The sequence below is a fragment of the Pleurodeles waltl genome, chromosome 7 (genome assembly GCF_031143425.1).
Source record: "Pleurodeles waltl isolate 20211129_DDA chromosome 7, aPleWal1.hap1.20221129, whole genome shotgun sequence".
Classification (NCBI taxonomy): domain Eukaryota; kingdom Metazoa; phylum Chordata; class Amphibia; order Caudata; family Salamandridae; genus Pleurodeles; species Pleurodeles waltl.
The window spans coordinates 196,872,457-196,900,311 of NC_090446.1; the positions used below are offsets into that span (position 1 = coordinate 196,872,457).

Here is a 27,855-nt window from a genome sequence, read left to right on the forward strand (position 1 = left end):
AAAACCTACAAACAGGCCTATTTATACTGTGTCACTTGCACCGCAAATCAGAGCAAAGCTCCGGCAATCTGATTCTTCATACTGTGACATCAACTGCCCACGGGGACTGCCAACGCGAAGCTCCAGCACCATAAACCCAAGATGCAGGCTGTTGCTTCCCCAACAACCTCCCACGCTCCCCCAGCTCCCTTCAAGGTGAATGGGACACTTGGCACAAACTTGAGAAGGTAAACTTCACTGGGCATAACCTGGTAACCGAATCCAACCTATGCTCCATCCTATGCTGAAAGTGTGGCTTTGACCCGGTCTAGCACAACCAGAAATCCTGAGTTGGGGATTTGTGCTTTTTGGTGCTATTTCACCAAATTCTTTAAAAAATATATCTCTGGTTTTACATATTTTTATTTTTTTTGTTTTAGTCTTGTTTCATTTATTAAATTGTACTCTAGTTTTGTAACCTGGTGTGGGATTCTTTTTGTTTCTTGTTTGCACTGTTTTACTGTTTGAAATGTTGCACAAATGCTTTACACATTAGCACTAAGTTAAGCCTGACTGATCCATGCCAAGCTACCAAAGGTTTTTTGGGGGTTTTGCTTGTGCCTTACCCTGATAAGGATTGTGGTTGCTGCTTGACCAGGGCTCACACCCCAGTCAACCAACAACCCAATTTCTCACAGTATAACAATTGTGAATTTTGCAACAGTTTAATTGTACATACTTATCAACAGTGCTCTGAATTTTATGTCATGGGAAATCCCCTTGAACACCATTCTTGTGATGTTGCACACTACAACAACTATACAACAGATCTTTATTAATATCATTGGAGATGTAAAGCACAGATGAGACTTTACCATTATACCAAACAATACTGAAATGTGAAAATCATGGTTCAAAATGTCAAGTCATATCTTGTACTGTCATTTATAAGTGAGAGGTGTTTGCACAGTGAAAGCTTTCCCTTGAATGGTTACCTATTTGCATCTCCACATTTACTTAGAAAGTTTGTTCAGTGTCCCTGATTGAAAGCAATTTTTTCTCTAGATTAAGACTGTTTTGAGACTACTGCAAGAAAACACACCCTACGACTGTTATAAAGGACAATCTTTACACTGTCTAAGGCCCTCATTATGAGTTTGGTGATCGGAAAACTCCAACCACCCAACTCACGTGGAGGAGTTGGGCCGTCATATCAGCTGCCCCCCCCAGGTCGTATTAAGATGTTCCTGCCGGGCTGACTGTTGGGAACATCGTATTGGGACGTTCCCGCCAGTCAGACCGGCAGGAACAGTGCTACGATGTTGATCTCAGCTCCCGTAAATAGCACTACAGCACCCTCGGAATGCACACTGTTTGCTGGGCCGGGAGGCCCCTGCAGTGCCCCTGCATGATACATACCTTGGGCATTGGCTGGGTCACCACCATGGAAAGGCTGGTGGAAACTGGAGTTGTGGTCAGCATGGTGGTGCTGAGTTCAGCGCCACCGTGACTGACCATGAGTCCAACTGCCGTTGTTCCTGGTGGAGATGGTGGTCCCCTGGCTGTCTGATCGCCAGGGTCATAATGAAGTGGTCTGACCGCATGGTGTGCAGTGGTAGGACAGTCACCGGAAGTCTGGCTGTCCTTGGACCGCCAGACAATAAATGGGGCCTTAAGTCTGGACCAAACTTGTAAGTCAAAAGCAACTTTCATTGCTTAAGACTGAAATTCTATTATGATATATGATTTGTGTGATTGTTATTTAACCTTTGAGCCGAACAGCCAGAAAAATCTTCTTGATTATCTTCCTAAAGTGTTTAATTTTGCATTAAAAAAAAGTAAAACAAGATCTATTTCTTTAATCTTGCCACTGAATTTTCCACAACCAAGAATAGACTTTGAATTCTTAACAATTCTGCCAGCCCTCCTGAATTTCATTTGTTCCCTGGAAATGTACCATCTCACCACTAACAACTGATTAAACAAAGTAATGGCTGGTGCTCTAATTTAGCCCCTAAGCTATTCAAGGGTCTTAAGGTGCATAAGTTGCCATCTTGTCCTGTTGCCAGTTCTACTTTTAACTTTGATACATCTAGACCGTAACTCCATATCGATTATGTGTGTAGTGCCATCTATCAGAAATTGATGAACAATAACATGTTCCATTGTGAACCGTATGCAAACATATGTGTCAACTTGGTTATCTTTTCACCATTTACACACCCATTGCAGTTCTACTACTGCACATTATTGCAGTTCAACTCTGTAAACCTTCTTGTTTCACAGAATAAAAGTAGTATATTCTATCTCCTTTTATGGTTCTTTGAGCTATGTAGTCTTCTCCTTCGATCCTTCGTGCCTGAACGATTTTCCTCCATCACCAGTCATTTGCATATATACCTTAAAAAATGGGTCTAACTCAAGGGAGATGTTTTAATATCTGAAGGTGTAGATTGTTTAGATGTACCATTGCTTGCCCAACTCATATAACTTGTAAGCTTATGTTTAAGTTTTCTTGGTGTTTCAAAATGTATTCACATGCATTTGTGCTATTCACATATATTTCTGTCATACACCATAACATGGAGGTCTCCAATCTGTTGAGTTTAGAAATTAGAGACATTGTAAAAATACACATTTTCATTTCTTAAAAGCACTTCCCCACACTTACTATGCTACCTACATCTAGATGCTAGAAAGGTATATCACAGACTTTGGAACATAATGTTCCATGTTCTTCCACTGCTGGCCCTACTCGGGTAAGTAGCAGATATTCCCAAACTAGTGAGGAGGCTCACAGCTATTCGGCCATTACTATCTGTGTTAGACTTAGCATCCTTGGTGTGGTCTCCCCTAACTTTTTGCCTCTGTTTCCCAGGTTGTTGCTGTGTGCTGGACTCTGATTTTGCTGCTTTTGTTACTCTGGGCACTTTACCACTGCTATCAAGTGCTAAAGTGCAAGTGCTCCTATGTAAAACGTACGTGTAGTTGGATTTCCATGATTGGCATATTTGATTTACTGGTAAGTCCCTATTACAGTGCACTAAAACTGCCCAGGGCATGTAAAGCAAATGCTACTAGTGGGCCTGCAGCACTGGTTGTGCCACCCACATGAGTAGCACTGTAAACATGGCTCAGACCTGCCTTTGCAGTGTCTGTGTGTGCAGTTTTAAACTGCCAGGTCGAGTAGGCAAGTGTACCCACTTGCCAGGCCTAAACCTCCCCTTTTCTTACATTTAATAAACCCCTAAGGTAGGCCATAGGTAGCCCCATGGGCAGGGTGCAGTGTATGTTTAAGTTAGGACTTATACTAATGTGCTTTATATGTCCTGACAGTGAAATAAGGCCAAATTCGGTTTTCACTGTTGCAAGGCCTATCTCTCTCATAGGTTAACATGGGGGCTGCCTTTAAATATGATTAAAGCGTAGATTCCCTTTGGGAGCAGATAGACATGGAGTTTGGGGTCTCTGAACTCACAATTTAAAAATACATCTTTTAGTAAAGTTGGTTTTGAGATTTTGTGTTTGAAAATGCCACTTTTAGAAAGTAGGCATTTTCTTGCTTAAACCATTCTGTGACTCTGCCTGTTTGTGGATTCCCTGTCTGGGTCAGTTTGACAGTTGGGCTGTTTGCACCTCTCAGTGACACAAATGAAGCTGGGGTGTAGCCTGCATATCCTGATGAGCCATCCGTGCTAGGAGGGAGGGGAGGAGTGGTCACTTACACCTGAAAGGGCTGTGCCTGCCTTCACACAATGCAGTCTCCGACCCCCGGGTGTGTGTCTGGGGCCTGGGCAAGGCAGGATCTCACAAACAAGAGAGACTTTCCTTTGAAGTAGGCCTTCTTCAAAGGCCAAAATGGTTATAAGAAGAGTACCCAAAAACCTGAAAATTAGATTACTTCAAGGATTCAAGAGGAACCACTGCCTGGAGAGGAGCCGAGGAGAAGTGCTGCCCTGCCTGTGACTGTGCTTTTTCAGCTTTCCTGCAGTTGCTGCTTCTGCCTGTGCAAGGGAACAGAGACTGGACTTTGTTGCATTCCTGCTTGAGAAGTGACTCCAAGGGCTTGGAGTAGAGCTTGCCTCCTGTTTTGAAGCCTCAGGAACCGCAAAGGCTTCACCAAGCAGACCTGAGTCTACTTGCTGTGGACTCTAGCTTGTCGGAGGGTGCCATTCCAGTTCCTGGAACCCTGAAAGTGAAAACCTGATGAAAAACCAGTCTGCCGACACCAGACAACTCCGTGCAACTTTGCAAAGGATGCTGCTGCCCGGAACAGCGATGCCGCTTGCCCCAAGGCTGTGAACCTTGCTGAAGAGTGAATCTGACGACCCTGTGAACTGACGCTGCTACCCCAGAGCCGCAACGCCACATGCCTCGAGGCCGTGGACTTCGTAGAAGCCCAACAACACTGTAGGCCTTGCATCGCTGCAACTACTGGTCCCGTCTGACTTCACTGACATCGGAGTTTCGTAAGTCCAACTTTGGTAACGTTCTGATGCATTGCGGCGCCTGCGGCCCCGTGATATCATCACGACCCCGTGAGGTTGCACCAAAGCATCGTAACTCTGCCGGTCTCACATCTGCTGGAATCAAGGGACCGACTTCGCATCAGACGCCGCTCACTTCCACCGTGCTGTAGCGAGGACCTGACGCCGCTGCGCAACGCCGCACTCTTCCTACCCCGTGGCACCGGAACGGACGCCGCATCAAATCCAGCAAAGCCGCTCTCCCTGACTCCATGCACCAGCTTGCTTTCTACTTGTTCTAAAGGTTCTGTACCTGGAGTCGACCGACTCTGTGAACGACTTCGTTACGAAGCCGTGGTTTACCAAATTGCAGTGTTTTCACCTCAGATCACTGTTTTCTTACTTTTAAGTGCTAAATTTATATTTCTAACTGTATATTGTGGATTCTTTTATTGTATTTGGTCTTGCTTATTTAGATTAAATATTAACTATTTTTCTAAACCTGTGTTGTGTCATTTTGTAGTGTTTTCACTGAGTTACTGTGTGTGTTGGTACAAATACTTTACACCTAAACCCTGAAGTTAAGCCTGCCTGCTCGTGCCAAGCTACCAAGGGGGTGAGCAGGAGGTAGCTGAGGGTGATTCTCCTTTACCCTGATTAGAGTGAGGGTCCTTGCTTGGACAGGGGGTAACCTGACTGCCAACCAAAGAACCCATTTCTAACACTAACAAAGCAGCAAATGTTGATGAGGGTAGAGGAAGGTCGCAATCCAGCAGAGAGTGCCATTTCTAACAATCTGTTGGATCTGACCCTTTTTGCAGGGTCATCCCCAATCTTTTTGCCTCCTTCCTCCTATTGTTTCTGACCAGTTTTTGTTGGCTTTAGCACTCTAGGCACTTTACCACTGCTAACCAGTGCTAAAGAGCATATGCTCTCTGTGTAAATTGTATGGGTGATTGGATTTTCCATGATTGGCACATTTGATTTGCTAGTAAGTCCCTAGTAAAGTGCACTAGAGTTGCCTACTTTAAAGGCAGAAAGGGGTATAAGTAGTGGACCAAAAACCCCAGACTTTTAGATCACTTCTGGAATCAAGAGGAACCTCTGCCAAGGAGAAGTGCTGAAGAGCTGAGGAGAAATGTTGCCCCTGCTTGTGACTGTCCTTTGTTGGGCTATCCTGCAGTTGCTGCTTCTGCCTGTGAAAGGGGACAAAGACTGGACTTAGTTGTGCATTCCTGCTTGAGAAGAATCTCCAAGGGCTTGAACTGAGCTTGCCTCATCAAGACTTCCTTTGCCAGCACCTGGACTCTCTACTGAGACTCCTGCCCTGACAAATGGTAGCCTCTCCAGTCTCTGGGCCCTTGAGAGGTGAAGTTGGCAGAACAAGGACTGAAGTCCACGCACAGAACACTGTGTGTGGAAATTTTCGATGCACCACCTGCAACGCGGCTGAAAAACAACGTGCCACCCGCTTTGCAGCAAAAATCAATGTTCCACCTGCATCGCGGCTGGGAGATCGATGCATCACGGCTGGAGAAATGATGCAACACCCACTTGCGGCTGCAGATAACGACGCAAACCCCATGCAGAGTGATTTTCTAACACTGTGTGACCGAATTTCTCACGCATCGTCCATGGGCATTAAAGTCACTGTGAACCCGCATGGATCCGAGGTTCCCCATTGTGAGAAAGTAGCCTCTTTCTAGCCTTGTTCCCCCCACTTTTGGCCTGTTTGTGAGTATATGTCAGGGTGTTTTCACTGTCTCACTGGGATCCTGCTAGCCAGGGCCCAGTGCTCATAGTGAAATCCCTATGTTTTCAGTATGTTTGTTATGTGTCACTGGGACCCTGCTAGCCAGGACCCCAGTGCTCATAAGTTTGTGGTCTATATGTATACGTTCCCTGTGTGATGCCTAACTGTCTCACTGAGGCTCTGCTAACCAGAACCTCAGTGGTTATGCTCTCTCTGCTTTACAAATTGTCACTAACAGGCTAGTGACCAATTTCACCAATTCACATTGGCATACTGGAACACCCTTATAATTTCCTAGTATATGGTACTGAGGTACCCAGGGTACCTATGGGCTGCAGCATTTCTTTTGCCACCCATAGGGAGATCTGACTATTCTTACACAGGCCTGCCAGTGAAGCCTGAGTGAAATAACGTCCACGTTATTTCACAGCCATTTACCACTGCACTTAAGTAACTTATAAGTCACCTATATGTCTAACCTTCACCTGGTGAAGGTTGGGTGCAAAGTTACTTAGTGTGTGGCACCCTGGCACTAGCAAAGGTGCCCCCACATTGTTCAGGGCAAATTCCCCGGACTTTGTGAGTGCGGGGACACCATTTCACGCGTGCACTATACATAGGTCACTACCTATGTATAGCGTCACAATGGTAACTCCGAACATGGCCATGTAACATGTCTAAGATCATGGAATTGTCACCCCAATGCCATTCTGGCATTGGGGAGACAATTCCATGATCCCCCGGGTCTCTAGCACAGAACCCGGGTACTGCCAAACTGCCTTTCCCGGGGTTTCACTGCAGCTGCTGCTGCTGCCAACCCTTCAGACAGGTTTCTGCCCTCCTGGGGTCCATCCAGGCCTGGCTCAGGAAGGCAGAACAAAGGACTTCCTCAGAGAGAGGGTGTTACACCCTCCCCCTTTGGAAAAGGTGTCAGGGCTGGGAAGCAGTAGCCTCCCCCAGCCTCTGGAAATGCTTTGATGGGCACAGATGGTGCCCATCTCTGCATAAGCCAGTGTACACCGGTTCAGGGATCCCCCAGCCCTGCTCTGGTGTGAAACTGGACAAAGGAAAGGGGAGTGACCACTCCCCTGACCTGCACCTCCCAGCGGAGGTGCCCAGAGCTCCTCCACTGTGCCCCAGACCTCTGCCATCTTGGAAACAGAGGTGTTGCTGGCACACTGGACTGCTCTGAGTGGCCAGTGCCATCAGGTGACGTCAGAGACTCCTTCTGATAGGCTCTTACCTTTCTTACTAGCCTATCCTCCTTCCTAGGTAGCCAAACCTTCTTTTCTGGCTATTTAGGGTCTCTGCTTTGGGAAATTCTCCAGATACCGAATGCAAGAGCTCATCAGAGTTCCTCTGCATCTCCCTCTTCACCTTCTGCCAAAGGATCGACCGCTGACTGCTCAGGACGCCTGCAAAACCGCAACAAAGTAGCAAAGACGACTACTGCAACCTTGTATCGCTTCATCCTGCTGGCTTTCTCGCCTGTTTTTTGGTGGTGCATGGTCTGGGGGTAGCCTGCCTCCTTCTTGCACCAGGAGCTCTGAAGAAATCTCCCGTGGGTCGACGGAATCTTCCCCCTGGAACCGCAGGCAACAAAAGACTGCATCACCGGTCCTCTGGGTCCCCTCTCAGCACGACGAGCGTGGTCCATGGAACTCAGAAACTCTATTCAAGTGACTCCCAAAGTCCAGTGACTCTTCAGTCCAAGTTTGGTGGAAGTTAGTTCTTGCCTCCCCACGCTAGACTGCATTGCTGGGTACCGCATGATTTGCAGCTGCTCCGGCTCCTGTGCACTCTTCCAGGATTTCCTTTGTGCACAGCCAAGCCTGGGTCCCCGACACTCTAACCTGCAGTGCACAACCTTCTGAGTTGTCCTCCGGCATCGTGGGACTCCCTTTTCTGACTTCGGGTGGACTCCGGTTCACCCCTCTTCTAAGTGCCTGATCTGGTACTTCTGCGGGTGCTGCCTGCTTCTGTGAGGGCTCCCTGACTTGCTGGGCGTCTCCTCTGTCTTCTCATCCAAGTGGCGACATCCTGGTCCCTCCTGGGCCACAGCAGCATCCAAAAACCCTAACCGTGACCCTTGCAGCTAGCAAGGCTTGTTTGCAGTCTTTCTGCGTGGGAACACCTCTGCTTCTTCACAACGTGGGACATCCATCCTCCAAAGGGGAAGTTCCTAGTCCTCTTCGTTCTTGCAAAACACCAAGCTTCTTCCATCCAGTGGCAGCTTCCTTGCACCCTCAGCTGGCATTTCCTGGGCTCCTGCCCACTCTCGACACTGTCGCGACTCTTGGACTTGGTTCCCTTGTCTCACAGGTACTCAGGTCTGGAAATCCACTGTTGTTGCTTTGCTGGTGATGGTCTTCCTTGCAGAATCCCCATATCACGACTTCTGTGCTCTCTGGGGGTTGTAGGTGCACTTTACACCTACCTTACAGGGTCTTGGGGTGGGCTATTTTTTTAACCCTCACTGTTTTCTTACAGTCCCAGCGACCCTCTACAAGCTCACATAGGTTTGGGGTCCATTTGTGGTTCGCATTCCACTTTTGGAGTATATGGTTTGTGTTGCCCCTATACCTATGTGCTCCTATTGCAATCTATTGTAACTTTACACTGCTTGCATTACTTCCTTTTGCTATTACTGCATACTTTTGCTATTGTATACATATTTCTTGTGTATATTTGTCATCCTCATACTGAGGGTACTAACTGAGATACTTTTGGCATATTGTCATAAAAATAAAGTACCTTTATTTTTAGTATATCTGTGTATTGTGTTCTCTTATGATATTGTGCATATGACACCAGTGGTATAGTAGGAGGTTTACATGTCTCCTAGTTCAGCCTAAGCTGCTTTGCCATAGCTACCTTCTATCAGCCTAAGCTGCTAGAAACACCTCTTCTACACTAATAAGGGATAACTGGACCTGGCACAAGGTGTAAATACCTCTGGTACCCACTACAAGCCAGGCCAGCCTCCTACACCCATCCAGAAATCGACGCATCGCTCTCTTGCAAGTGAGAAAAACAATGCATTGCCGACCTGACCGGAGAAGAAATGACACACTGCCTCACTTGCGAGTAAGGGATTGCAGCATTGTTGACTTTTCTGACACACACTCGCCTGTGCGGCTTTATTTTTGATGCAAACCAGGTACTTTGTGGAAAATCAATGTTTCCATTGTTTTCTATAGAGCAAGATTCTTATTATTCATATATTGATTTGTGTATGTTGGATTTTTGTCATTTTGGTCTTGGTTGATTGAGATAAATATTACCTATCTCTAAACCGGTGTGGTGTCCATTTTGTAGTGTTTTCACCTGTATTACTGTGTGTCTTTGTAAAAATACTTTACACATTGTTTCTGAGTTAAGCCTGCCTGCTCGTGCCATGCTACCAAGGGGGTGAGTGGGGGTAAACCAGGTGTATTTCTCCTTTGCCCTGACTAGTGTGAGGGTCCTTGCTTGGACAGGGTGTAACCTGACTGCCAACTAAAGAATATATTTCTAACACTAACAAAGCGGCAAATGATGATGGTAGAGGAACGTCCCAATCCAGCCGGACGTGCAATGGCTACATGGTGTAGCTTCATATAATATGAATGCTAAAACATACACTAACCTACAACCAGACATAAAAAGACCATGAGATGTATGGGCTCTGGACCGGAAGCACTGCAAGACAGAGGGACTTTACAAATATATATTTATCTACACCTATAAACCAGAAGTCAGCAAGTAAAAAGAGTAGACAGACGGATGAGGGGTGGGAAGAGGGGTTGCATGATATACTCCATTGCCAGATAATATGGCCTGTCATTACCACATATGCACAAATATCTCGGATCCACTGATGTATCTATATGAGAAACAAGATACTGTAAGTTGTACCCGAAGTATGATAAAACGGAAATTATCCTTATGCGTTTGTACAAGGTAATGGTTGTAAAAGAGGTTAACTAAGTAATAAAATAAATCATAACTCTGTATATACACGTAAACGTACTACTGTGATTACAGCCATGTAAAGCTTTGATGTAACTAATCACGAATCTTTAATGAAAGGCATCTCTTGTCGATTTGATGAATGCTCTGAGACTCCTTTTAAGATACACCAGTTGGGCTTGAGCCACGTTTTCCTGACTCTGACATTTAAAATGAGTGATTTGTGATTATCAACTTAGTTAAAGAGCCCTATGCCGTAATAAATTATAATACTATGGGTGTTAAGTATTCACTTTCAGGATTAAATGAAGAAAACTAAAGGTGGCTAAAATAGCATCTTCAGATGCTGTTAAGGCAGATATGCTTCCTTCAGTTCTCCATGAATATATAGGAGGAATGCATATTTCTTATCCCTTCTGCCTTATCATGTGACCTACGTCGTGGTCAACTACTGTTTCTCTTCTCGGACCAAGATAGGCATTTTTTATAGAGGGCCGGAGCTGTAGCTGCTGAATACCACCACAGCTGATTCTCCGTGATCAAACATTAATGCAACTGAAGTTACCGGTTTCAAGAATACTTGAACCTATTTTATCAGGTGCAGAAAAACAAACAAGAAAATCACCAGTCATGGATTGGAAAGCAGAGACCATGGGCACAAAGAGCGCTGGAAGCCACTCTACTCCCACATCACCACGTGGGCATGGTACACTTCCTGCTGCAGCCAGGACCCCGACCTGCTAGGACACAACTTCTCTAAACCACAGCCACCGCAAAACGATCTGCTTTGATTGACTGCAAAATCTGTAGGATTGTAAAGCACATGAGTAGTGCTTACCTATTCGAATGTATTGTACTTCAGTTCCAGTGGCGGCCGGCAGCTTTAGGATGGAGGGAGGGGGCCGGGTGGGACACACACACACACACTCATTCTTTCACACATAGACACGCACGCACATCCAGTAACAACACTCATACCATTCAAACATGCATGCACGCACCAAACATTCATTTTGAAAGATCGCACACACTCATTTTTTCACACGCACGCACATCCATTAATAACACTCATAACACTCAAACATGCACACGCGCACCAAACATTCAATTTAAAACATCACACACACACACACACTTACCTTCAGCCTCCAGGTCCCAGGAGGGTTGGGACTTCTGCCTTCCCTCATTGGCTGACCTCAGGTCAGCCAATGAGGGAAGGCTGCAGTCCGGCCTCGTCACAGAGTGGGATTGGGTAAGTGAGACTGCTGACCCTACCCCACTCTGTGACGAAGTGTCACTGATTGACACTCACCCTGGGTACTTCAGGGCTTAAACTGAAGCGCCCAGGAAAAGTGTCAATTTGTGACGCTTTCCTCGTCACCCAGGGGAGGGCCTTGAGGCACCTTTGCTGAGCCGAGAAGGTCACGCCCATAGGAGCTGTGACTTTCTCAGCCCAGCAAAGTTCAGCTCAGGCAGCCAGGAGTCTGCGCAAATCGCGCATTTCTGCTCCTGGCTGCCTGAGCTGAACATGGAGAGTGTCTATCAGGCTGAACTTTTTTCAGCCTGACAGACACTCTTCATGAGGGGCAAAATGTGGGGGGGGGGGCGTGGCCCCTCCACCCTAAAGGACGGGCCGCCACTGTTCAGTTCCTTGACTTTACTTCTTAAAAAGAGGTAATAGATGCATGTTTGCATTCTCCATCAATAAATTGTATCATAGGAATGGTAATAGCAATAAATGGCGTTTTACAGCATACAAGGACGAGCAATAAATTGTCTGAAAATGTTGGTGTAGTCAGGGAGATATATAAGGCTAAGGGGATCATTTACCAGCCCCTTGCACCGCTGTAGCATCATTTTGTTTATGCCATAGCGGTGCAGAACAGTCCCCCCACCCCATGCCATATTTACAAACTGGTGCAATGCTACCATTGCACCAGTTTGTAAACCCTTATGCCACATTATACCTACCCCAGGTCTAATGTATGCAAGGGAGGCGTTCCCTCGCTAGGATATCTGCAGGAATGGTGCAGTGAAATCTACAAGATTTCACTGCGTCATTCTGGCATCATTTTTTAACACCTGATCAAGGGCAGGCGTTAAAGTGGTGCTAGGCTGTTTTAAATGGGCCTCCTCGAGCTTTGTTGGACTAGAGTCAAAAGTTTTGACGCTAGTCCAGCAAAGCACCACAATTGCTGCGTCACAACCGCGTCAGAAATTCTAACCCAGCTGTGATAAAAAGCGCCATGGTGGGCTGTATTGTAAATACAGTGATACCATGGTGTTGTTAGGGGAGCGCAGGGCAGCGCAAGTAAACTGCTGCATCATGATCAATGCTCCAGTTTGTTGTAAATGAGGCCCTAAGACGTTACCAGACGTGAGGATCATCTTTTAAAGCTAAAACAAAACTGAAGGAATGATTGTTAGATAAGACTATTGTTCAAACATTCTGCTTTTGATGTAGTTAAAGCGGGGTTGCTTTTAGGAAGGTTAGAATGTTTTCATACAACCACAACCAACATGCATTTCAAGGAAAACTCTTTTTCTAAATGATGGTAATAACGCAAGAACGGATATAAATAACTAACAAAATATGAGATAAACAGTATATGGAATATAATCCTACAATCATCACCAAGCTTTAAATAAGGAATTATTAGTAATACTTGTTCTATGAGGTCAAACAGTAAATACCTATCACAATTTCCACTTCTTCTCGCACTGTCTTTACTTTCTAACCAAAGCTTTCAATTTATTGTTCTCACAAAAGAAATGTCCAGTTTATTGTTTGCACAAGAAAAAGAAGAAAGCAAAAGCAATCAAAAAGAAGATAGTGAAGAAAACTAAAAAGAAGTAAGGGAAAGAACAGAAAGAAAATTAAAAAGTGGAAGAGAAATGAGGGAAAACAAGAAAGAAAAAGTAAAACAAAAGAAAACCCAGAAAGGTAAGCCTGAAAATAGAAAGAAAAGCAAATCATCCCTACCTCACTCCATTAATAGTCAGACTAAATGGATTCTTGTGTTCCATTCCTTCCCTAAAACTAGACTATGGTTTTAGGGAATATTGGAACATAGGAATAGTGACAGATTCTAGCCGTGCCTCACAGAAGATTTCTGCCTCCATAACCCTCTGACTGGCATAAACTGCAAAGCTTTCTCAGACCTGGGATTCTGATCATCATCAACAGATGCCTACCTTCCAATACTCTATAAAACTTGACCAGGTTGTACTACTAGAATACATCTGACTTTGCTGTGCTGCTGGCTGACCTCAGAGGACACCTAATTCATGGCCAACCACACACCATTAGATTACAATAGATTTTGAGTTTCTACTGTTTTGCATGGACTGTTTTTTTGTTTTGTTTCTGCAAAAGTAAGGTAAGTGCAACCAATGTTCCATATTTTTGATCAATATATTTTTATTCTTTTTATCTAACTAGGTGTGGGGTTTTAAATTACTTATTTATTATAGGTGATGCTTAATGGTCCAGTTCATGTGCTGCGAGAAATGTGCTGGAGGATGGCTTAGCTGATTGTGAAAGGTTAACAAGGGTAATTACAGAGATGGCTGCTTGTTTAATTCAAATTAAATTCCGCCCTTTGTGAAAACTCCACCAATCACATCAAAACTGGTGTTCCTCCTCTAATTTAGTGACCATAAGAGAAGTGGAAATTGTTGCCCTGGTAGGTGTCAGTTCATCTTACACTGTGATTCCTTCTAGAAGTTATTACTGTGAGAATTGTTGAGAGATGTTAACATAAGAGATAGTCAACGTTTCATGATAGGTGTGCAGAATTAAAGAAGACTATGGACAACCAGATAGTTACCTTTTCAAGCAACATCTCCTACCATACCACCATCCAAGTGACCAGAGAGCGTTGCACAAGTCTGTCACTTTGTCAAGGTCAAGAATACTGGCATCTAGAAGTAACTAAGTAACTTCAGTGAGTTTGAATACAGTCACATAAAGATGTCACTGGGGATGTTTCCTTCCCAAAATGTCAGTGGGCCTCTATGATTATAGATATTAATGAATTATTACATGACGCATTTTCAATGGTTTGTATTATATTTTTAATTCCCATGCTCAGAGGTGTTAAATTATTTTAAGAAAGAATAAAGGAAAATGATCAATTGACTTTATCGTTATTAGGCTCGTTTGGAGTCGAGAATAGGAAGTTGCATTTTAATGGCAACAGTTTGTTTGCATATTGTAATTGATGCATATTAATGGACAAAATTTAACGATCAGCAAATGATAAACAAAATCTTTAGGAAGATAGATGTCCAACATGTCCAGACTTTCATCCCTAAGTACTGAAATCTTCACTCACACTATCCCCGGTACTGATGTTGACTAGGTTTACCCTTGACTATATAGTGTGGCATCAGAGATGTACAAGATACTGATTCATATCTATCTTGAATCTATGAATCTTTATGCTCATTGAACCTTTATGTGATGTTGATGATCTAGAAAGGAGGAGGGATGTCAGCCACTGTAAGTGGTTAACACTTTTCCATGGTAATATCAGAGAAAAATGTCAAAAGGGACATTTTTCAAACAATGTGCCATATGCACAAACTATTGTGTGATTGAAAATAGGCCCAAACAGAATTGGCTCACAAGTTTGACCGCAGTAAACATTTTTTTGATGTACAAATGCAAAATTGTGATTTGGTAACTTGTTACAGAATCAAACTTTGAATTCGAGATTTGGTATTTGGAAGGGGAGTGTTTAGGACATCCCTTTTAACTGCCAAATCTCAGTGGCATATATTAATGTTTGCGACCGAGTTACAGTTGCAAAATTTATTTTTTACTGACTAATAAAAGGTAGTGATAACCATTCACAAATGGGAAAAGGTCCCTAAGGAACCACTTCCTCTTTGAGAAAGGAAACAAAAACATTTTTTAAGAGCAGGCAGTGGTCCCATGGGCAAATACCTTCTTTTAAAATTGAAACTTAAAAGATGTTTTTTCTTTTTTTTCAGCACCTTCTATTTTCCTTTAAAGAAATTGGGCTGGATTTAAAACAAAAAAAGATTACTTTATGAAAAAGCAACCATAAGCATGGTGGTCTGCAGACCCCAACAGGCCACTTTCGGAATGATAGATATCATTCCTGATGGTATAAAAACTGCAACCTACTTCATTAATATTCATGAAGTAGGTCGATTTGCAAAAGGTTTAAGTTTTCTTACGTTAGGAATTGTGATTTCCTAATTGCAATTCCGTATGACTTGCCATTTAGAAAATCTCAATTATTGATTTTTGTACATATGGTCTAATGTTCTTTGTGGTTATTTCCAAACATTTAATCACTTTTATTCTTAATTGCACTTCTAAACAGAGGCCAAAATAAAGTATGTGGATCAGATAGGAGGAAAAATTGTTCCAAACGCCTGATATTTTCTGATGTGTGGGGAACGGAAACTCTTTGCATTCAGTAACATTTCACATGTGAGACAAACAAGGAAAAGGGTACTTTTTCAGATTCACTTGTTTCTAAAATGTATGCCTACATATTGCCTGTGTTATTGGCAATCAGCAGGGATAGGGTCCAGAAATGGATTTGCACACTTGAAAAGGTACTATAAAAAATGTAATGTTATCAAGTATGTAACATCATCCACATATTTCGTAATGGGAACTTCATGTTTGCAAACTGAATTTTCAAATTATGTAGTTTTAGTACTGTAACAATGAATATTTTCTTTCCACAGTACCGCCCATGCAAAAGCCAAGGGTGATGGAGCAGAGCAGGCAGCAGTAGCAGCTAACAATGAGTCAAGTATTGCCAGGACAATGGCAAGAGATCTGTCTCCAGACTTTTACCAACCAGGTACCTAAAGAGCTTTTATCTCTGAATTACGACCTTTCATGTGCATATCTTCACTTACATGTTTTCTTTTTTCTTTAAACAATACACACATGAAAGAAGATCAGCAAAAATAAACAAAATGTACTTGAGAAAATGTTACAGATCCCCTGGAGCATGACCATTTTCTGTGTCTTGATATAGCTATGAACTGTAATGATGTTTATTTTGCAATACTTTTTTCCCAAGGAATTCAAGGAATTTGAAGACTTGCTTATGAAAAAAAGTTATGGCATTTGAAACTATGGAGGAGCAACATTTTTATTTTGAACATTTCAAACTACATCCTACTTTCCCATTTTCTTCTGTTTCCTTTTTGACTCTTTTTCTTTCTTTACTCACTCCATTCTTCCTATCCTGCACTCACCCTCATTCTTGATACACCCCTTTATCCACTCACCCCTTTCTGCACTTTTCTGTTTTTACAATATTACCCTTTATTCACTCTTGCTCATCCTCATTCACTCACTTTCCCATTCCTTCACTTTATCCAATCTTCTATTTTCTCCATTCCAATTGTTAATCATTTTCTAATTTCTCCACTCTTGTTCCTTCTCTACTCTTGTCTATTCGTCTGTCATCCCTGTTCTCTAGTCCCTATCCTCTCCTCTCCAATTATGATTCTTCTTCATTCTCCTCTATTCTCAGTTCTATCCCTTTCTTAATACTTCACTTTTGTACTCTTTGAGCTCAACTCCAACTTCAAATAACCACACGTACCCATTCCCCAGAGTATGAAATACATTTTGCAGCACACATAGAAAGAGAAAAACTCCTCTCAGGATTGTTTTTGTACAGAAAGGGAAGGTGCCCCTCCTGCACATACACAATCCTGCATGCAATGAGACACTTTTGCACCATGATACAAGGGTGGCTGCTTTGGCAGTAGGCAGCAAATTGTGCACAGGCACATGGGAAAGTACAGGAATGCACTGTATTTCATAAATACGGTGCTTTCCTGCCCTTTCCCTGTGATGCAGGGCAGCGCAACAAGGTGACTTAATGCACTGCCGTGTGCCACCAGTCCAATAAATATGCCCCTAAATATTGTAAGTAGTCTAGAGGTTTGAAATAAAATCATCATACTATGTCAATTTCAACATAACATAGAAGACTGTGTGTACCAGGTACTAACTAATGTACATGTGCATGTTTTACCTTCAAATGTTGGGCTGCATGTAAAGCTTTCACTTCAGCATGAAGACTATGTGTAGTTTGACCTTTAGCATCTTCACATTGCAGGTACTTTTTTATGGACATAGAGCGAAGAGTGTTCTCAGTAGAAACTTTGTAATACTCTGTGGTATATTTCTCATGAGAGTTTACTTTCTGCAAACAATGTGGTACAGAGTAAACTCTCTTCATAGAATAAACACTGTTTACAGTACCCACTTCTGTACTCATTTTGATTATTTGGAGGAATTAGTTTTCTCTGAACTCTTGTATACAGTTGAAACATCATGTGCAGAAGGAGTCTAGCTGTGCTAATTGTTAATGTGAACTCGGCTATCCATGAAGTGAGTGGTATAGAGGCTTTGTTGCACATAACAACAACTTTCTACACCTAAGGGATTTGTATGTGTGATGGCATTAATAATGCTTTGTTATAAATTGGGTTTCTTGTTGGCAGAGGTATGCCCCTGACCAAGTAGGAACCACAGTCCTAGTCAGAGTAAATAGCATACACACCCTAAATTAACCTGTGCTCACCCCCTGGTATTTTTGCTCAGGGCAGCCAGGCTTAACATAGGAGGCGACGTGAAAAGAATGTGTGAAACACTTTAAACAGTAATAACGTGTAAACACCACACAAAAATATACCACAATTGGTTAGAGACGTAGAGTGTAATTTAATGAACAAAACAAGACCAAAACAACAATCATCCAAAAAGTATAACCAGAGTTATACATTTTTAAAGAATAAACTGAAATGTAGTTCTTAAAAGCATAAAGAGGCAAATGGGGCTATCTGGTCACACTGAACCGGGTCAAATCTGAAAAGTAAGGCCATCCGCGATGTAGTTTGGGTCAGATACAGGGACCCACCTTGGCACGCTGAAACAGCACCTTGTTTCATGGTTGTGTCAGCGTTGAGAACAAATGCAAGGAGCAAAGAAGGCGATGTATCGGTGTTGATCCCTAGGATGTAGACAATGCATCAGTTCAAAGCTGCACAAAGTCGAAGGTGCGTCAGAACTGGAGGTGATGCACAGACGGCGATCAGAAGTCCCTAATCCATGCTGCAGCGGTTCTGTGTTGGAATTGATGGAGATGTGCTGGTTCTGAGCACTGGCATTGACGCATGAATTCTGGACTCAAGCAGTACTTTGTACCCATTTCCAAAGGCCCAGGACTAGATTGAACTACATGGCAGGGCAAGACTCATGGCAGAGCTCTGTAGGTGATAAGTTGGAGGTCTTTTGTGTCCCTGATACTTCAGAAAAACAGGGGACAAGAATTAAAGCCCTTGGAGACAATCAGTTTTTGGGTTCAAATGTTGTGGGTCTAGACCTTCTGACCCAGGCAAGGAGGACAGCCATTAGTAGGCAAGCCAGAACAGCAAGAAAGCAGTTCTTCCAGACCAACAGTTCTTGTAGCAGCATGCAGTCCTTACTGGCATAGTATCCACAGGTCCAGAAGTGTACTGAAGTAGTGGTGTTTGAAGTCCAATATTTATACTTTGGTGCCCTGGTTCAGGAAGATGGGAGAAGCTTCTAGACAGTAGCTTTGAAGTGGAGGGACTCCTCTTTCCTCCCCTGCCCTGGCTATAACCTTGCTGAGTGACAATACAGGGTCATTAGGACTATTGTGAGATGCCAGGGCACAGCCTATTTAGGTGCAAATAGGGCTGTGCTTAACTCTGCCACCCCCCATCAAGCCAGTTAAAGGCCCGTCAGGGCCCATCAAGTCACACTTCAGCTCCCATTCTGTGTGGCTGTCTAGAGGGAATACACAGAAACCAGCGGTCATCTCACCCTAGATAAGTATTGGAGGCAGGCTCACAGGGGCTAAGAGCAGGAAAGTGCCAACTTTTTAAATGTGGCATTTTCAAAATTGTAACAATAAATCCGACGTTACCGTTAAAAAGGATTTATCACACAATTCCATGAGTACTAATCATGATATACCTACCTCCTCTCAATCAGGAATTATAGATTATTAAATGTAATATGGAATCCCCAATGTTATCCTGCGAGAGGAGTAGGCTTTAAAGTAGTGAAAAATGCATTTGATAGTTTTTCACTTCTAGGGCAAGTAAAACTTACAAGTACATGTCCTACCTTTTAATTATACCACATTCTGCCCTATAGGCTTCCTAGGGCCTACGGGTGACTTACATGTAAGATAAGGGGAGTTTAAGGCATGGCAAGGGGTCGACATGGTTGATTAAGCTGCACACACAGGCTCTGCAATAGCAGGTCATGTTTAAAGGGCTGACACAATCAGTGCTGCAGGCCCACTGGCAGCATTTAAAATTTACAGGCCCTGTGCACATGTAGTGCACTTTACTAGGGAATTATAGGTACGTAGGTATGCCAATTGGGTATAAACCAATTAAACCCTGTCTTAAAGATTGAGCACATGCACTGTAGCACTGGTTGGCAGTGGCAAAGTGCGCAGAATCATGTGGCCAACAAAAATAGGTCGAGTAACAATGAGAGGAGAAAGGCAAAACTTTTTTGGGGGGTCACTCTGTAGATAGGGCCATTTCCAACATGTTTCATATTATTCTGAGCTATTTTGAACTTACTTTCAGACCTCTGATGCCAAACTCTTTTATAGAGTAACATATACCAAAGGAGGTTAGATGATGTCATCACTGATGTCATCAATGATATAACTGAGATGCTATCAGTCAGATGATAAATGATGTAATAGAACATGTGATGAGTGATGTGCTATGTGAGTTAATAAGCAGTTCATGGCGGAGCACAAGTTATAGTTAGCGCAGCTAATACATGCTTAGAAAAAACAGAAATTAGCATATATGCACATGACACTTGGTCAGGTTTTATTGGATGGAGCATAGCTTGTCACATCCGAGTATATTGTTGTGTACATTGTTGTGTTCTGAGTAAAGTTGTCATATGGAAAAGAACCATTTCTTGACAAATCTTCTGAAACTAAGATGGTTGCTAGTCAATCCTATGTGTGAGGGTAGCAAATTCCATAGTTTGGCTGTTTGAAAAGAAAATGATGTTCCACTTATGACTAAATATAAACACTTGCATCACAAAAGGAAGAAAAAGAATGTCAGATTTGAAATTTGACAGTCACAGGAAAATGAGAAGTGCAAATTATTTACTAGTAGTAAACCAAAGCAATCCAGGTGGTGCAGGCACTCAGTGAAGCATCAAATCTAACTACATTTTTCCCTTCAGTGTGTGGCAGACTTCTTCTTCTCCAGAGTAGATTAAGGGCCTGATTTTGAGTTTGGCGGATGAGTTATTTTGTCACAAATGTAACAGATATCCCGTCCACTGTATTATGAACTCCATAGGCTATTATGGGATTGTTATACTGCGGACATAATATCCTTCATATTTGTGATAGAGTAACTCCCTCCTCTGAATTATAAATCAGGCCCTAAGTCTTGAGTAAATACTTGATTTTGTTCTCTGCATCTTCAGGCATTTAGCACCTTTTTCTCCTGTCATTATTTCATATGTTGAAATCTTACTTCTTTATCACATCAATCCATCCGTACACAAATATATTCTTAAGCCTATTTAAAATGGTTTGCAGTATCCATTACTCATTATAAGCTTTCATGTTCATAGCTGCATCATTTACATTTCTAAAGCGCTCATTTTAAGCATTTATGTTCATCACTGTGTCGGTTTACGTTTTTGAATTTGCAGTTACTTTACTACATTAATGCTTAAATTTGTATTTCATCATTGTATCTTATTGCCGTATTGGATTACAGTAATTTATTCTTCATTCCACAAGTTCTCACCGAAGGAGACAGAAATAAAAATGGATTGAGAGATAGAGGTAGAAAGGCAACATTGGGAAATGTACGGGTAAGGTATATGGATAAGCAGAAGGGAAAGAACACAGGAAGGGACAAAGATAGGGAAGGTGAAGCCAGAAAGAAAGGAATTAAAATAGTGTGACAAAGAGATAGAAATATATTAGAGGATGGCTCCGACTAGTGTTAGAGGAAAAGGAAAATGGAGAAAATTGATTTTGGTGTGTGTCCAAAACAAATAAAAACCTTCCCCTTGAAATATTTGTGGCCCTTTCAAATAAAAACAGAGAAAAAGGAAGCATGTGAGATACGAAAATGCCAGAAAGAAAATAAGTATGGAGAAACTGTCATGAGCAGAGGTGCTGTTAGTCAAATGATTGCAGCATAACATAAGTAGGTTCAAACATAGAAAATCACTCGTAAATTGAGATAACTCTTTTTATATTCAGAAGCTAAAAAGCAACCAAAACCAGCATCCTCAAAACACATCTCAACTAAAAAACTCTTTGCATCTTAGCGGGGCATTACATCACATTTTACTAATAAAGCTTTCCAATTTTGCTGCCTCAGGGATACAAACATAAGACAATCCCTCAAGGTATCAGTGCCTGTGCATTCACAATTGAAAACCCATAAAATGTTCCCTTTATTGGCCACTGTGTGTAACTCTATGCCAGGATTGCAGAATAAAGGATTTATAGCTAATCAAACTTTTAGTATCTTGAATCTTAGCACTCATCTATGTACAGAAAACATCCATTGGTGTCTTCTATTAGAGATGGCTGCCAATCTCAATGCCTGCTTGAAATGGAGGGGATTGCATTGCCAGACCAGCCAAATCACATGGTGCCACCGTGTGACTCACAATATTGGCTCCTCTCACAAGGTCTTCCAGTGAGGAGTCAGTATCTCATGGTGGTAGGGAAAACAAGCTGAAAACCATTGTAAACAGTGGTTTTCAGCTCGTTTGTTGGAGGCTTTTAACTGCTGATGTCCATTAATTGGTGTGAAAACACCCCAGGACATCAGCAGCAGCCTCAGCAAGCGTTTGTATTTTTCTTTTAGGAGGGCTTTTGGGGCAGGGATGGGGGCAAAAGTACCTCTTAGGTGCTTCTCGACATGAGACCACGCCCACTCCAAGGCCCCAAATCCTCTTCACACTGTGAAGGGTTTTGGTGAAGTTGGCAAGTCTGCATTGATGGAGGGCACCAATATTGACATGTAGAACTTTATCTAGGTTTGTCTGTCATTTAATGATCTAGGCAATGATCTTTCACTGTTTTGTAACGCTTTCCAACTTAATTGGAAGACTTTGAGTTGATGAGTTGATCCCCAAACGACAATCAATTTATTAGGTGTCCTCCTGCCATGTCAGATCATGATATCAGCAACAATTCACACATAAATGACTAGATGATTAAAATGAAATGAATATTTAATAGGCATTTCAAGGAGTACCTCCCACCAGTTTCCCAGGAAACCCAATGGTACTAGGAAAGAAGTTTTGCACCATACAGTGCCAACAAAGGGCCAGATTTAAAGAAAAGTGTTGCAGCGCGGTGCTGCACCAAAATTGGCAGCACAGCGCTGCATTACTTTAGAAATTTCGGGATGCGGCGTATTTAAGAAAATACGGCGCACCCCTGTGTTTTCCCCTGTGCTGGTGCTAAACTTAGTTGCCAACACAGGCATCCTTGCACCCTCGTGCAAGGATGTCTGTGTTGAGGGGTGTGATTGTTTATGTGCGGGAAGGTGTCTCTTACTGCACATAAACAATCACTAATGGTGCTTTGGAACTTCAGTGTGTGCTGCACAATGCAGCACATACAGAAGTGCAAAGACTCATTTTCAAGTTAATGTTTATGTGCAGGAAGGGACACCTTCCCGCACAAAAACAATAATTTCTGTTATTTTGCTTTTTCTAAGCATGCAGCAGAATGCAGCACGCATAGAAAAAGCCAAAAACGAGGAGGAATAAAACTATTCCTCCTTGTTGCGCCCTGCTAACGCCACCCCTGGGGGTGGTGTTAGTTTTTGGCGTGGCCTCAGGTTTACAAAATGTCATAAATCTGAGGCAGCATCAAAATGCAATGGATGTTGCTGTGGTTCTTTACATTTAAAGGCCCTAAGAGGGGCATCTTCCATCTACTCACAAGTGAACTTTACTATGTCTCCATGGGCCACATACCCACATGTAAATGTTTTGCCCAGTTGTCAGACCTGGAGAAAGTTAAGCGCTGATATTTATATGACTGTACTTTCTCCACACCGTTTCCTGAGAACCGCCAGGAGAATTACCTCTACTCTTTAAAGTATGTTGAATACTTCTTTGTGGTCCACAACAACTAGAAGACTTTGGAAAGCTCTGTCCTTAAAGATATTACATTTGGCAGTTATTGTTCTGCAGTTGGATTGGAATTCTGACTGGCATACATGAGGGAGATTGCACAAGTCAGTGTGGTCTTGAATGCTGCCCTTTCTCACATATTACGTAGAGGAAAGAGAGGGAGGAAGTAAGTGCACTACTAGAGGTTGTGGTTTGGGGTGTTGGTGTTGGGCCATCAGAGTTCAGGTATGAATTTAGTAGACTGGTAGGATTTCTCAACTTTTAACTGAAGTTGTGAAGGAGCTCTAGTGAGGAAGAGTTTGACAGTGAACAATCAGGAAAAAGTGTTAGGGAAGGAATTCAATACGAAAGTAAGGTAACAGTGTGCTGCTTTGATATGTCAGAATGAAAACATGGCAAGGCTACCTGACCAAAATAAATCATTAATTTACAGTACGGAAACCTAGATAATAAACACCTCTTATTCAACGCCAAATGATCCAAGGGGTGAATGTGTGATTTACAAATACATGTGTGAGTTTTTGTTTCTTATTATGTGAGATTCTAACTCTAACTAAGCACATCAGTAAATGGTATTACCTAGTGTGATTGTATACTCTATCAAAATTAGAACAATAAAATGTTGATCTAACCCTGTAGGGATTAAATCTGCAATCACAGTAATTGCTAAGCCCCTTGATTTATATTAATAAATTTACGTAGCAATTCAGCACTAAAATCTGAAAATAAGCTACAACAAGATAACCTATATGCACTGAATATATGTAGGTTAAGTATAAACCTATTCAATTATGACTGGAAGAATAGACAGTGGAATGTGTTTGGGAAAAATATTTGAGGAATACTGTTGGACCTGGCCCTTTTACAGGGTCTTTCCCTAGACTTTTTGCCTTTTGCCTTCTTATTTTTCTGACCTTTGTTGGCTGATGTTATGACTCTGAGCACTTTTTCACTGCTAACCAGTGCTAAAGTGCATGTGCTCTCCCTTGTAAAATTGATATGATTGGCTTATACCTAATTGGCATACTTATTTTACCTATGAGTCCCTTGTAAAGTGGTATCCCTATACCCAGGGCCTGTAAATTAAATGCTACTAGTGGGCTTGCAGTGCTGCTTGCGCCACTCACTGAAGTAGCCTTTCAAACCTATCTCATGCCTCCTAGCGCAGGGCCTGTGTGCGAAGTTTTCTGCCACATGGACCTGGCATCTAAATTTACTTGCCAGGCCCAGAACTTCCCTTTTACTACATGTAACTCACCCCAAAGGTACGCCCTAGCTAGCTCTATGGGCAGGGTGCCATGTAGGCACCGAACCGACCCCCTCTGACCACGCACGCAACCTCGGTTTCATCCTGGACCCACTTCTCACCATGACCAAACAAGTCAACGCCGTATCATCCTCCTGCTTCCTCACCCTCCGCATGCTCCGAAAGATCTTCCGTTGGATCCCCGCCGACACCAGAAAGACCGTGACTCACGCCCTCGTCACGAGCCGCCTGGACTACGGCAACACCCGGCACGCAGGAACCACCGCTAAACTCCAGAAACGTCTGCAACGAATTCAAAACGCCTCTGCCCGCCTCATCCTCAACATACCCCGCAACAGCCACATCTCCGCCCACCTGAGACACCTGCACTGGCTTCCTGTCAACAAAAGGATCACCTTCCGACTCCTCACCCACGCACACAAAGCCCTCCACAACAAGGGACCCGAATACCTCAACCGCCGCCTCAGCTTCTACACACCCACCTGTCCTCTTCGCTCCGCCAACCTCGCTCTCGCCGCCGTCCCTCGCATCCGCCGCACCACGGCGGGTGGGAGGTCCTTCTCCTACCTGGCGGCCAAGACATGGAACTCCCTCCCCCCCATCCTCAGGACCACCCAGGACCACTCCGCTTTCCGGAGACTACTCAAGACCTGGCTCTTCAAGCAGCAGTAACCCCTTCCCCCTAGCGCCTTGAGACCCGCACGGGCGAGTAGCACGCTTTATAAATGTTTATGATTTGATTTGATTTGATTATGTAGAAGGCAGGACATAGGTCAGGCTGCGTGGATTTGTCCTGGTGGTGACAAACAGCCTAACTTGGTGTCTCACTGTTGTGAGTGCTGCCTTCTCATAGGATTGCATTAGTAATGCCCTGCCTTATGTGTAAGGGGTATTGTCTGATTCATGAGGGGTAGTGTAGGCATGTTTGGTATGGTTGTAATAGTGATGAGAAATGCTGCTTATTGGAGGTGTTTTTTTAATTACTATTACAGAAATGCCACTTCTAGAAAGTGCACATTTATCTGTGCTTATGACTCTGGTGCTTTTGCAGCTTGGCTCCAAACCACGTCTGGGCAGACTGACAGTTGGGGCTTTGTGCATGCTTTTCAGACAGCCTGTACACAGGGAGGGTGGAGGTGTCACAGAGGTGCATCTGCATATTGTATAGTCTTCCTCGGCTGAGAGAAGGGAGAGGCGGGCACACCTGCATTTATAAAGACTGTGCCCTGGCGTCGCACAATAGTGTTGTTTACCCCCACTGATGTTTGGCGCCTGTGCTGGAGGAGAGATGGGCACCCCCAGAACCAGTTGTAACTTGTTGGAACCCCCTCTTCTCATTGTAGGAGACACTGCAGACTTAGTATAAGTACAGGGGAATTTTCCCCACAATTTGGACATTCTTGGGACTCCAGAAACTTACCTGGAACTAGACACGGGACGCTGCTGAATGGACTCCCCAGGAACCACGTTGGGCTGCTGCTGCTGTGCTGACCTGCCTGGTCACTAGGAGGAACTGCCATCATCTGCACCCCTTGTGCTGGCCTGCTGTTGGGCCTGCAGACCTGTGCTTCCCCTACTCTCCAGAGGCAGGGTGCAGTGGCCCCTGACCCCTGCAACAAACTCAGGTGAAGGAGGGCTGCTTTTCCTTACCTAGCGCCGGGTGAGAGCTACTCCTTTGTGCTCCTCCTGCGTCTCTAGGCCCTTTGGCCGTAAAATAAGCTTCACAGCAGCAACCTGGGCTCCCAGAAGTGGCCCCCAGCGCTGGTAAGCGCTTTTCCACAAGGCAAAATCATCACTGCGGCCAGAGCGCCCGGATCGAGCGAAGCGCATCTGAAGTGCGCTGAGATCAGTACCCCCAGGGCTCAAGAGAGCTGCTGAGATCAGTACCTCCCGTGGCACAGGAAGGAGCCACGGGGAGTCCTCGCTTCACCGCCGTGGCCCGGGTCTATAGGGCACTCACACACCTGGTCGGTAGCTGTTGAGGGCTAGTGCAGGACGAAGACAGGCCCTGGGGCCAAGAAGCCCAGCCCCCGGAGCCCTTGCCCTGCAAAAAGGAAGCATGACATCCCGGTGGACGTCCGGGGGCCGCGCAGTCAGAGTGCCTTGCCGAACAGAGGGAAGCCTCATTGGAGACCATGCCTGGCCAAGGCACAACGACAACGGGATGGCCCCCGACTAAGGAGTGGGGCTGACCGGCCATAGTGTAGCCTCTCCTAGAGAAGGGCTTGAGCAGCGGGACACAGGGGGAAGATAGGAGTGCCTCTTCCCCTTTTCCCCTGCTGTGGAAAAAGGAGCACAACGCTCCAAACCTTTGTCGCCTGTCGTGTCCCAGACGGGCCCGACATTAATTTAGGAGGGGGGTGTGTATCATCCTCTTCCCCCTGTACATCAGCCTAGGGTCCTCACTCTGCGCAGAGGAGTGCGGGGGCCCCCACTTGTCGGCTTCTAGGCCCAGGGTGTGCCTTTTCACCTTAAGACTAGATACTCGTTTTGGACATACTCTTTCTCAAGTTTCCGGTATGGACTTATGGAAGAAATGTGGTAACCTGCTTATTGATGGATTGCTGAATGTATGTTCTGATGTTCCGTTTACTGCCCCTGACTTGCCATATGTTTCTAATGTTCCTGATATAGGCATTTAGGATATGTTTATGACAAGGGCATTTATTTCTTTACTGTGATTCCTGACTACTGCTTACGTTGCAGAATCCTGAGCACTTACGTGTTCTAATGTGACAACTGCTTATTCTTGCAGAGTATTAGTAACTTGTGTAACATTCTGATAACTGCTAAAGTAGCAGGGTATTTCTGACGTGTAATGTTGGTCTAATTATGTTTTGTGCAATACATTTTATTTTTACATAGCTCAGTGTTGTGTTTACTTTGTGGTGTACATCTTGCATCAGGTGTGTTGTGTGTGTTGTACAAATGCTTTACACATTGCCACTTTTTTAGGTGTCATTAGGGGCCCTGAAATGGGCCCTCCTACATGGTGCTGGGAGCATTGGCCTGGTCCCCTGTGCTGGCCATTGGGGAGGTGGGCATGACTTCTGTCTTTTCTAAGACATGAGTCATGTGGCATGGATGGTTTTGTGTCAGAAAACGACTAGGCAGGCTAGAGTCAATTTTTTACTCTAACCTGCCTGATGTCATTTTTTGGTGCAAAAACCCCTTCTTCCAGACCACCAGCCCCACCCGACTAATGTCATATTTTTTACGCTACCCTACCATT

The 27,855-nt window shown here is 43.9% G+C and overlaps 1 protein-coding gene across 1 annotated transcript in view; it reads left to right on the plus strand.

The window, feature by feature from the left end:
* Positions 1–27,855, plus strand: part of JPH2 (junctophilin 2) — a 322,011-nt gene that overhangs the window by 280,118 nt on the left and 14,038 nt on the right. Inside the window, exon 3 of the mRNA XM_069243569.1 lies at positions 15,880–15,998. Within this exon, the coding sequence (XP_069099670.1) occupies positions 15,880–15,998 (119 nt within the window). The remainder of the gene's footprint in view (positions 1–15,879; positions 15,999–27,855) is intronic.